The 13,145-nt window shown below is 40.9% G+C and overlaps 1 protein-coding gene across 1 annotated transcript in view; it reads left to right on the top strand.

The window, feature by feature from the left end:
• LOC124803346 (cadherin-23-like) overlaps nucleotides 1-13,145 on the top strand; it is a 326,146-nt gene that overhangs the window by 114,304 nt on the left and 198,697 nt on the right. Inside the window, exons 10-11 of the mRNA XM_047264532.1 lie at nucleotides 6,683-6,880; nucleotides 12,951-13,076. Of these exons, the coding sequence (XP_047120488.1) occupies nucleotides 6,683-6,880; nucleotides 12,951-13,076 (324 nt within the window). The remainder of the gene's footprint in view (nucleotides 1-6,682; nucleotides 6,881-12,950; nucleotides 13,077-13,145) is intronic.

Raw genomic sequence — 13,145 nt, 5'->3', positions numbered from 1 at the left:
GAATATTCCACCCCATCCATGTTGCAGCTTTAATGTCATAATTCAAGTAAAAGTAATGTGCTCTTTGTCACTATTGATTGCAACTTTAATTCGACCACAACTGTAGCAAATGCTTTTTCTAATTTAACACTTTTAACCTGATGATGTGGCTTCTAGGCTATGAAACTGGTAGTTAAATAAACTATTTACAAGAGCAGCCAAGTGGTTGCTTTTCAAGATATCTGCTTATGGCTGCAGTTGCCCCTCATACAAGATAGTGTGTAATACAAAAACTACAAAATACAACGAAATCACATATACAATTGATTCATGTTGTACAATGGCTAAGGTATTGTAGGACATTAAAGATTAGTGATCAACACTGAAGCAAATATGCTATTTGTCAAAAGGTTTCTAATTTTTTTGCTAATTCCTGCCAGCTGAGACTGGGTTGATATGTGGTGGCGACAACAAAAGAGAGCACAAAAGCAGGAGGGCATATGCAATTTAGTTAAAATTCAAAATCAGGTTACAGGCCCCAAAGTACTAGCCGTAGTACCATAAAAAAAAGCTTGATAAAATTACAGACGGGAAGTGTACAGAACGAAAACAATTCAAAAACATGTGACAGATTAAAAAATGAATTGACTGCATACAAGCCAGAACACCAAATACAGTCTTTCTATAACAGTAGAATGTATATATGAAAGTTTCCTCTGACTACTCTTGCTCACTGTCTCTGGCAAACAACACAGTGATACAAAATCATAAATATAACAAGACATCAGGATTTTCATTACAATTCAAAATTACAAGAGGATGAGATAATGTTTCCAAATAACTTCCCAAAATGCACTGCTAGGAAAAAAGTTAGTACACCTGTTTAGAGCCCGCCCAGTTGGCCGTGCGGTCTAATGCACGACTTTCCGGGTGGGAAGGAGCGCCTGGTCCCAGGCACGAATCCTCCCGGTGGATTTGTGTTGAGGTCCGGTGAACTGGCCAGCCTGTGGATGGTTTTTAGGCGGTTTTCCATCTGCCTTGGAAAAACAAGTTCTCCACATAGGCATACACCACCATTACTCTACCTCGCAAACATAGGGGTTACACTCGTCTGGTGTGAGACGTTCCCTGGGGGGTCCACCAGGGGCCAAACCGCACAATAACCCTGGGTTTGGTGTGGGGCGGCAGAGGGGTGAAGTGGACTGCAGTAGTCGTCTTGGGGATGTGGACCACTGCGGCTGTGGTGGGGATAGAGCCTCTCTGTCGTTTCTTGGTCCCCGGTTAACATACAATACAATACACTACACTCTTTTAGTGGTTTCCAGTTCACTGAAGATTTATTGTTGCAACAGTGCCTATGGAATACAGGAAATGAATACATTTACATATCAATAGTACAAATGGTCCTGAGGGACAAGCTACTGACCCATGCTCAAACACATATTTTATTATGTGGTGTAGCCTCCAAGACAGACATTGCAGGCAATGACTCTGGCATCCAGTTGATACTACAGACTGGTGAATACTGTCCTGGGATACGTTATACCACCCCTGCACGACAGGCTCATATATATCTGAAAGAGGCATTGGTTGATGAGTAGCACAGTCAGTTCTCATCCCCTCATATCCCACACATGCTTGGCTGTAGACAAGTCCAGATATCGTGCTGGACAGAGAAGTTGCTACATGTCTTGCAGAGCACTTTGAGTTTCATGGGTGGCGAGTGGGAGAGCTTTATCCTGTTGGAACAACACATTGCCTTTGTGTTGCAAGAATGTTGAAAGAACGGGTCTAACAACATTCTAAACCATCCGAGTTCTGCTTATCATCCCCTCAGGAAACAAAAAAGATGGACAAGACCTGTAGCTTATCAGACCCCAAACCATAAGGCCTGCAGTGGGGCCCGTGTGACTTGGAAGATGGCACTCTATGAGACAACACTTGCCAGGTCTGTGTCATACACACAAATGGCCATCACTTGCATGCAGGTAGAATCCACTTTCATCGTTGAAGGCTAAGGTGTGCCATTCCATTTTCCAAGTGATCCTTTGATGACACAAGTCGAGTCATGCAGATCAAAGCTGAAGCGTGAGTAGAAGATGGACCAGAAGTGTGTGCGCCCATAGTCCCACTGCTAATAACCGGTTTGCAATCATGTTGGCAAGTCTAGGCTCTCAAGCCCTCTTATCTGTGATGTGGTTGCTGTACAATTTGCCACTGTTGGTCTTACAACACGACAATCCTGGCTGGTGTCAGTGCTACATGGACATCCAGAACCTCAGAATGTTCACATGACCACTATACCAGTATCCATTAGTTAGTTAATTAGTTACATGTTTCATTGATTGATCTCATGCACAACTGATCCAGCACATTCAACTTGTGTGGCAGTTCTCTGAAAGGATCAACCCACCCCTCAGAAGGTCACAATTTGATCCCTTTCAGACTCCCTCAGTTGGTTCCAGGAAGCACAATGTGTCTCCATGGCATGGTTGCCTGCTTTCTTCACACATTTGCACTACACTGACTCTTCTGGCTTGAGCATTCCCTATTAAAGGCTAGACACAGATGGCGCTCTGGAACCCATGGCAGTACATTATCTGTTTGCAGATGACAGTGAAAGTATTATCAGTACATCTTCTATTCCCCAGGTGGCATATGCTGTCATCTGATAAAAATTTATGTTGCCTTTCCAAGTGTATTATTATTTATTTTTTTCCAGCGCAGTTTAGGGTATGTTGTAGGGACCGGAGGAAGGGTTGTGAGGAATTCTTGGAAGGCTTGGAATGGATCACTTTGAGGTAGTAGTGGTGAATGAAGTTGGAATCATGGTCTGAACTGTTCAAGACAGGGTTTAATGTCAGTTTTGCTGTAGGAAAGGTTTTGGGGTTCAGTTGCAAAGTGATATTTCCAATGGATATTATGTGTGAAGGTCCTTCACCAAAGCAGCATGATCAAATGCAGGTTTATGGCTGAAAGTGAGACCCTTAGATAACACAGGCAATTCAAGAGGGGAGAGTGCTTTAGATAGAGGTTAAGGACACTGTACTGTTGTGAATGATTCTTGGGATTGCCTCACAATGTTTCCTCAGGTCCCTACAACATTACCCTAATTTGTCCTCTGCAGAACTCCAGCATCTGCATTCCCTAAAATCTGGTGACTCCATCATTAGCCTCACAGCAGACAAAGGATGTACCACTGTAGTACTTGACCAAAAGGAGTAAGTTAGTGAAGATCTATGCCAGCTGTCTGACACCTCTCCATAGAGTGTCTGCCATTAAGATCCCATCCCTGTGATTCAAACTGATCTGCAGTCCCTTCTTAAAACCTCAGGCCCCTCACAAGGACTAACACCTCAATGCATAGAACTTCTCACCCAACCCAAACCACATACCCCCACCTTTTACCTTCTTCCTAAGATCCACAAACCCACTCATCCTGGCCATCCTATAGTTGCTGGCTTCAAAGCACCCATTAAATGTATATCTGCCTTAGTTGATCAACACCTGCAACCCATGGTACAAAGACTCCCCATCAAAGGTACCAACCATTTCCTAGATCATCTCCCACCATTCACCTTTCCTATCACCACTGATGCCACCTCCCTCTATACTAACATCCCTCACATACAGGGCCTGTCTGCTGCTGAACATTTCCTCAGCCAGTGCCCACCTGATTCCAAACCTATGACATCCTTCCAACTCACCTTAATCAGTTTTATACTTAACAACTACTACTTCAACTTTGAGGGGCAGGCATATAAACAGATCAGGTGTACGGCCATGGGAACCAGGGTGGCTCCTTCCTATGCCAACCTTTTAATGGGTCGCTTGGAGGCGACTTTCCTGTGATCCATAAGCCTTCAGTCCCTTGTTTGGTTTAGATATATTGATGACATCTTTACCGTATAGACTCATGGTGAGTCCGACCTGATAAAATTCCTGGAATACCTGCTCCCAATTAAATTTCACATGGTCCTATTCCAAATCCCATGCCTCTTTCCTTGATGTTGATCTTGTCCTCACTGAAGGCCAGCTACACACTTCCGACCACATTAAACCTACCAACAAACAACAGTACTTACATTTTGACAGGTGCCATCCTTCCCACTTCAAATGTTCCCTCACATACAGCCTTGGCATCCAAGGCAAATGTATTTGTTTGGATGCAGACTCTTTACAGCAATACACCACCGTTCTCAACTCAGCTTCACTGCATGTAGTTACCCCACCAGCCTAGTTAAAAAGCAGAATTCCTGGGCCATCACATACAATCCTGGTACTGCTGATCACTCCACAAAACAGCTTCAGAGCACACCATTGGTGACTCAGTATTATCCTGATCTGGAATATATTAATCAGCTACTTTGACAGGGCCATGACTTCCTAAAATCATGCCTTGAAATGAGATCCATTCTGTCTGAAATTTTGCCCACCACACCTAGAATAGGCCAATGGTCTTGCCACAGTGGTAACACCAGTTCCTGTCAGATTACCAAAGTTAAGCACTGTTAGGCTGGGTTAGCACTTGGATGGGTAACTATCCAGTCTGCTGAGCACTGTTGGCAAGTGAGATGCACTCAACCCTTGTGAAGCAAACTGAGGAGCTATTTGATTGGAAAGTAGCAGCTCCAGTCTCAGAAACTGACATATGGCCAGGAGACTGAGGTGCTGAGCAAATGCCCCTCCATGTCCACATCCAGTGACGCCTATGAGCTGAGGATGACATCACAGCTGATCAGTACTGTTGGGCCTTCATGGCCTGTTCGGGAGAAGTTAGTTTAGTTACACTGAGAATAGCTTTCCGTTGCCCTCCAAATCTCTGCAATATTCTTGTCAGATCCTGTGTACATTTTACACCCATCTCCCTACCCTATGTCTCCTACCATTGTGACCATCCCTGCTGCAAGACTTGCCCTATTCACACTCCTACCACCACCTATAACAGCCCTGTAACTGGCAAAACATATACTATTAAAGGGAGAGCAACCTGTGAAATGATACATGTCACTTAGGCCTACCATCACCCGCATTTCTGGGCGACCTTCCTGATATCTATCTCTTTTCCTAGACTTCTGCAGTCCTTTTCCTTCACACCTCTTCCTTCTCCTTCAGCCCTTCTGCCTGAAGAAGGAGCCACTGGCTCTGAAAGCTTGTCAATCACAACTGTCTTTTATGTGTGTGGTCTACTGCCTCTTGGTGAGTAAATTTTTTATCTATCAATTAAATAATTTTGTAAGTAATTGTCAATAACTGATTATTTTCGTTGTTACTTATGAATTAGGTGCTTTATTGTAATCTCTTAGACTTTTACAGTGACTCGTTTTCATCTCGTTGACATCAGGTGTTCTGCTAGTGCTCTGTTCTTTTCCCAGCATGACATTTCAACACCAGAATGATGTCTTTGACAGGTTAGACTGGCTGTTGGCTGACTGGGTCCCAGATTTATACCTTGGTGGTACCTGCAGATGAAACTGCAGGCATCACCCAGGCATAAATATGGGGCCTGGTAAATCAGGCATCTAGCCTCAGGGAACACTTGGTGAAGACGTATGTCTCCCACAACATCTCAGTGGCAAATGGAATGGGAATACATTTTTTCACATAAAGCAGCTTACAGATGTCATGTAATACCTTCTTGCTCCCATTCTGTGTCATAATGGTTTGAAGTATTTTTTCCTAACATCAGCACAAGATGGTGTTGTCCAGCTCATTAACAGACCAACTTACAATAATCATCAGAAAAATATTATATGCTTTCCAATAAAGATGGTCTCATCTTGCAACAGGAAACAAGCAATAGATGTGTGAGGCAGAATTGGCCATTATTTCTCTCTATTGAAATCATGCATACCACAATCAATAATGCTGACAGCACAAGCTTCATGTACATCACTTATTCTCCCAAAATATAGCATATTAAGAATTTTTAATACATTTAAAATCAGTTAACACCTCACTCATATTCCTGGGTAGTCCAGTGATTTTATGATTGCTTTTATTCTCTTAACTGTCTGTGAATGTTAAGTTAGTATTTATAGTGGCTGACCAGCTTGCTCCCATTTGGCAAATGTATATTTGCAGAACAAGTCATAAGCTCAGGCACCTGAGACAATAACAAACAAATGAATTGCATTTTCTACATATCATTTACAATCTGCTGATATAGCCTAAATTACAACAATTTACAAATGCATGAGAAACTGGTTATTTTCCATCATATGATAAATGACAAGAGACAGGCTCAATTTGGAGCCTGCATTTTTTGTAAAAATTATTTTTGTTTCACAGTGAGATAGTAATTTATCTCTGCTTGAAATATATTCGGAAAACTTAAACTTCTCATTTATTGTTACAACAAACTGACTTCTGCAGTCCAAGCTGCCAGAGTTGACGGTCATGCATACGTGAGGTGTGTTTGCTTTTGCGAATGAATGGTGTGTGTTTCTCTAACCTTTTCTGATGAAGGCTGTGGCTGAAACCTCATGTGAAGTGTCTTTTAACTCTGTCTGCCTGCAACTTAACATGTCATCTTTATGGTAAGCAGCAATTTATCTTTTCCTACAGTGTTGGCTTCTACATGTTATCAGTAATTTCACAATGTGAGATAGCGTAAAACCAGGTCAGACAAATTTTTAGAAATCTTGTAAAAAAATAATGTAATTTAATTTTACACCCAATGTGTGCTCTGATTTCTTCATAGGATCAAAATATTGGAGAAGTAAAAGCGTTAGATACTGATGCCGGGGAAAATGGAACTGTATCCTACTCCATCATATCCATCACAGATATACGTACAGGGGAAGAACCAGCACTTTTCACTGTTGATGAGACCTCTGGAATAGTGACAGCTGCTGTTGACCTCTTAGACTTGTGGGGCGAGTATGAGGTGTTATTCAAGGTAAGTTTATTCAAGCATAGGTAACTGCTGGTGAGTGTTACATATTATTCATGTTTTTTTCTTATGACATCAGTACATTGATTGAGAATGAAGTCTTTCATGATGGCATTATTGTATAAAATATTCTCAGATTTCTTGCCAATTCAGTTTATTCAAAAACCCCAAACTTCACTCGAATACTTCCATTGTCTTCATCAGGAACACTGACTGTCTAAGATGCTGCTGCAGTGGCCTTATGTACACTATGTGATCACAAGTATATAGGTGCATTGTGCTACCACCTACTGCCAAGTGCTCCATATCACCGACCTCAGTAGTCATTAGACATCGTGAGAGAGCAGAATGGGGCACTCCGCAGAACTCTTGGACTTCAAACGTGCTCAGGTGATTGAGTGTCACTTGTGTCATGCATCTGTATGCGAGATTTCCACACTCCTAAACATCCTAGGTCCACTGTTTCTGATGTGATAGTGAAGTGGAAACATGAATGGACATGTATAGCACAAAAGTGTGTACAGGCCAACCTTGTCTTTTGACTGACAGAGACCGCCGACAGTTGAAAAGGGTTGTAATGTGTAATAGGCAGGCATATGTCCAGACCATCTCACAACATTCCAAACTGCATCAGGATCCACTGTAAGTACTATGACAGTTAGGTGGGAGGTGAGAAAACTTGGATTTTATGGTCGAGCAGCTGCTCATAAGCCACACATCACGCTGGTAAATGCCAAACAATGACTTGCTTGGTGTAAGGATCATAAACATTGTACAATTGAACAGTGGAAAAACGTTGTGTGGAGTCACAAATCATGATACACAGTGTGGCGATCCAATGGCAGGGTGTGGATATGGAAAATGCCCCCTGAACATTATCTGCCAGCATGTGTAGTGCCAACAGTAAAATTCGACGGTGGTGGTGTTATGGTGTGGTCATGTTTTTCATGGAGGGGCTTGCACCCATTGTTGTTTTGCATGAAACTATCACAGAACAGGCCTACATTGATATTTTAAGCACCTTCCTCCTTCCCATTTTTGAAGAGCAATTTGGGGATTGCGATTGCATTTTTCAACACGATCAAGCACTGTTCAGAATGCATGGCCTGTGCCAGAGTTGTTACGTGATGATAACATCCCTGTAATGGACAGGTCTGCACAAAGACCTGATCTGAATCTTATGGAATGCTTTTTGGATGTTTGGAACACCAACTTCGTGCCAGGCCTCACCAACCGACATAGATACCTCTCCTCAGTGCAGCACTCCATGAAGAATGGGCTGCCATTCCCCAAGAAACCTTCCAGCACATGATTGAACATATGCCTGTAAGAGTGGAAGCTGTCATCAAGGCTAAGGGGGTGCCAACACCACACCGAATTCTAGCATTAGCGATGGTGGGCGCCACGAACTTGTAAGTCATTTTCACCCAGGTGTCCGGATACTTTTGATCACATAGTGTACCTCATAGACAGCTTCTGATTGGTGCATAATTACATAATGTTGTCATAGATGGTGTCTGAGTCTGTGCTGGTTGTTCCATGACTTCCATAGTAGCGTCAACATTGTGGTGAAGAACTCTGCTTCTCTGCATCAAGAGCTTGCTTCCATGCACTGCTAAGATTATATCTGCAGTCATGTTTGAAGTTCTTCTTACACCTTCTTATTTCCAGAGCCTCTTTAATTAAAGAATCCCAGTATGCAGGAGCCTGAGACAAAACTTTTGTTTTGTAAAACAGTATTATGTGTTGCTTTGTGAGGCCGTATGCAGCAACTGCAGGTTTCTCCAGTTCTTGATTTTTAATATGTCACTGACATTCTGAACAGCAATTGGAATTGGTATGGATGGACTGACCAATTTAATTGCTTTCACACTCTCAGGAGTTCTGTGGCCCAGATTGTCCTTCACAGGGCATAGCATCTCCTTTATCTTCTTAGGAGGTCAGAAAATAGGTCTTATATCTCATCTTCCCAGGACTCTGCCTATTTTACTGGATGTAGCACACAGAAAGGCAGAAATACAATTGCTCATCATCTAAATGCTCATCATTTTCATATATCCTTTTCACGCAGAATGATGGCTCCATATCACTTGAACCATAGCCATTTTTTTGAACATGTACTTCAGATGATTAATTTCAGAATCCAAGTGGTCCTCATCAGAAACAGTATTTGCTCTGTGCACCAATGTATTTAAAACTGCTGTCTTCTGCACTGGATGATGAAAACACTGGGCACTAAAATATAAAACAGTGTACATCAAGGTAAGACGTACCATCAGTCGCATTTTTGCCCCAGCCAGACTACCAAGATCTAAGCTCAGCAGAGCAAAAGTAGAGTGTTTTTGTGCGCTGCAAAAAGATGATGATCTTGTGGTACTTCTGGCTGGCAAGAGAAATGCCATGGTTGTTCTTAATACTTTTGAATATCACAGAAAAGTGGCACAGTTGTCTAGGATAGCATGTAAAAATTCATAAAATGGGACACTACTCTGTCATAAAGCAGAAAAACAGTGGAGCTCCTGAAGAACTGTGGTCTGCCAGAGGATATCATGAAATGCTTTAGAGCCTGAGCTCCTACACCTTTCAGGCTTTAGGAATCACCTAAAGTCCACTGAGACCAACTGTTAGCACTATTGATTCTTCAAATATTTAATTAAATTAATGAGTCTGATAGTTGGCCATTGTGAACATCACTTCAGAAACTCTCAGATGTTCATTGAGAAAATTAAACAGATTAGTACTATCCCAAACAATATTTTAGTCAGCCTGAAGCTCTCACTATTTACAAAACGCCCTGTGGAGGACACACTGAAACTGTTGGCAGAGCATTTTCCTCCTGAAACAATAATGTTGTTCCAACATGATATGACAACAACCCACTCACTGTATGCTGGTAAATTTTACGAAATTATGGACAGAATGGCTATGACTTCTCCATTGTCTCCAGCAGTGACCTACTTTTTTATAAAATATTTTGAGAAATACACGTTAAATTTGGCTCCCTTTCATCCATCTTCATGTTATCATTATAGTGACAACACATTTATGGTCTAGTCACAAGGCTTAGAAGCTCGTGAGCACTTCCTTGAACATATGAACAGCATGCACCAAAACTCCAGTTCACAGTCAAGACAGAGAAAAAAAGAAGGCCACCATTTTAAGATGTTTTGTTACAACAAAAGTCAGATGAAGGTATTGGCCACTCAGTGTACTGCAAGCTACACACACTGTTTTATATCTTAGTACCCAGAATTTTCATAGTCCAGTCCATAAGGGAGCAGTTTTAAATACAATGGTACACAGACCAAAAACTGCATTTGTTCAGAACCACTTGGATTCTGAGATTAATCATCTGAAGTACATGTTCCAAAAGAATGGCTATGATTCACATGGTATGAAGTAAGTGTTCTCCATGAAAAAGAAATGTGAAAAATGCTGATCATTTGCATGATGAGCAATTGTATTTCTTTCTTTCTGTGTGCTACATAAAGTAAAATAGGCAGAGTCCTGGGAAGATGTGATATAAGACCTTTCTTTTGACTTGCTAAGAAGATAAAGGAAATGTTATGCCTTATTAAGGACAGTCTCAACCTGAGGATTCCTGAGATTTATAACATCCCTTGTGAGTGTGGAAGCAGTTACATTGGTCAGTTCATACACACCATTTCCAACTGCTGTGCAGAATGTCAGTGGCACACAAAAAAAGTAAAAAACTAGGGAAATCTGCAGTTGCTGAGCACAGCCTCATAAACAAACACAAAATACTTTTTGACAGAACAGAAGTTTTGTCCTAGGCTCCTACATACTGGGACTCTTCAGTTAAAGAGGCTGTAGAACTAAGAATGTACAAGAAGAACTTCAACCAGGACAATGAATATAATCTTAGCAGTATATGGAAGCCAGCTATCAATGAAGAGAAGAGACAGAGAGATTCATTGCAATATCGACACTAATATTGGAGTGGTGGCACCATCAGTACCTGTATGTTTCTAACTCGAGAATAATAATAATAATCAGTGCAGATGTTGACACCAACTATGAAAGCATTGCATAATTACTGACCAATCAGAATCCGACTATTGGCTATATTAGGCCACCACAGCAGTACTTTAAACAATCAGTTACTTCTGATGAAGACAGTCACTGAAAGCTTGAGGTTTTGTCCTGAATTGACAAAACAAGCAGTTTGAGAATGTTTATACAATACTTTGATTGGTCACCACTACTGTTCATCACTTTGTCTTAGCTTCATTTATCATTAAACCTTATTTTATGCTAAGTTTTGCATTCATTCTAATCAACAGGTCTTTATTTACTAGGGCTATTTAGAAAGTAGGGAACGCTTCCATCCGATGCCACTAGGCACATGCCGATCATGTGTATTTTGGTATGTGCGTCCTCGACAGCTCAGTTGGCATCCATCCGTAACAGCGGGAATGTCTCCTTGAATCTGTTTTTTTAATATTCACAGTTGAAATGTGCTCTGCAATCGAAAATACTGCCAGTTGTGAGGTGCAGTCTGTGATATTGTTTTTGTTGGCAATAAACCTAAAACCTATAGAAATTTATCGTGAACTATGCAAAGTGTACAGAAACATCATAATGAGTGAATGTTCCATCCAGAAATGGTGCATTCACATTAAAAATTTCTGAACCAACATTCATGATGAAGAGAAGAGTGGATGCTCGAGAATTGTGACTGATGAACATGTCGCTAAAGTTGGTGAAATGATTCATGAAAACCGTCGCTTAACAATAATGGAGCTTTGCTTTCTTTTCCACAACTTTCATGGACTTTGAACAGCAAAATGGGGCAATGTTGACATTTCTGGAGGCCTACCACAAACATGGTGATTCATTACTGGATCGAACCATAACCGGTGATGAGACTTAGGTGAAACATGTCAATTGTGAGACAAAATTACAGTCCATGAAGTGGGGGCACACAAGGTCCCCCCAAAAACCAGAAAAATGTTTGCAAACCTTGTCAGCAAGGAAGCTGATGGCAACAGTGTTTTGGGATAGGCAAGCAACCATAAATTCTGCCTGGTACTGTCAAACGTTGCACAGCCTTAGAAGAGCAGTTCAAAACAAACACCAAGGAAAGCTGATGTCCAAAATTTTGTTTTTGCACAACAATGCCTGAGCTCACATGGCAAACCACACTAAAGAACTTCTTAATTCATTCAAATGGGAAATTTTCCCTCATCTGCCCTACAGCCCTGATCTTGCACCAAGCAACTTCCACTTGTTTCCCAAGATGAAGAACTGATTTGCAACACAGCACTTTGATGATGATGCAGAACTCCAGGCAGGCATGACTCACTGGCTTAAGTCTCAGGTGGCAGCATTTTAAGATGAAGGTATTTTAAATCTTGTCCACCACTATGGTAAATGCCTCAGTGTGTTTGGTGACTATGTGGAAAAGTAATATGTCAGTCACTGTTTCAGATGTAAATAATAAAATGTACTTATTGTAGTTAGATTTTTTTAATGCCAAAACTTTCCCTATTTTCTGAATAACCCTCATAATTTGTTCATCCCACTGTAGACAATAAACATTGTACAGATGTTGTCCAAATGTACAAACAAGTATGAGAGAGAGAGAGAGAGAGAGAGAGAGAGAGAGAGAGAGAGAGAGAGAGAGAGAGATGGACAACCTATCACAGCATATATAATGGAAGTTAGGAATTTAGGAATTAATTAAAGGATTCCTGAAGGCTAATGTATTTTTCTGTAATATAATTCCTGCTAGCACTCTAATATTCTACTCGTTCATACATTTTACATCATTCTGGTGTGTTGCACTTAAATCAGATTTATGTCTTTGACTTTTATAACAACCTGTTATCCACTTTTTAGGGATCCATGAAATAATATTAATTTAATGTAATGGCCACTGTCAGTAACTTGTGTAAAATGCTATGAAAGTTAGTTATTACTCATTCAGCACACCTTTATATTTATTTATTTACATTTTATTTGCATGAAGCCATCACGTAAATAATTATTCATTAGTGCAATGTTAACAACATGACATATTATTATTAAATGCTACTTTTTTCCTTTCTTTCAGGCAGTTGATCTTGGGTCACCACCTCTGACTGGCAATATCACCTACACCTTTTGTGTTAAAGATGTAAATAACCATAAACCTTCCTTTGTGTACCCAGAAGATGGAGACACCATTCGCTTAAGAGAAGTAGGTGTTGGTAAAAGCAACTATGCAAAATTTGAGTAATTGTAATTGATGTGAGAATTTAAATCAGTA

This window comes from Schistocerca piceifrons, chromosome 6 (assembly GCF_021461385.2).
Source record: "Schistocerca piceifrons isolate TAMUIC-IGC-003096 chromosome 6, iqSchPice1.1, whole genome shotgun sequence".
NCBI classification, from domain to species: domain Eukaryota; kingdom Metazoa; phylum Arthropoda; class Insecta; order Orthoptera; family Acrididae; genus Schistocerca; species Schistocerca piceifrons.
This window is presented reverse-complemented; position numbering and strand designations above follow the sequence as displayed.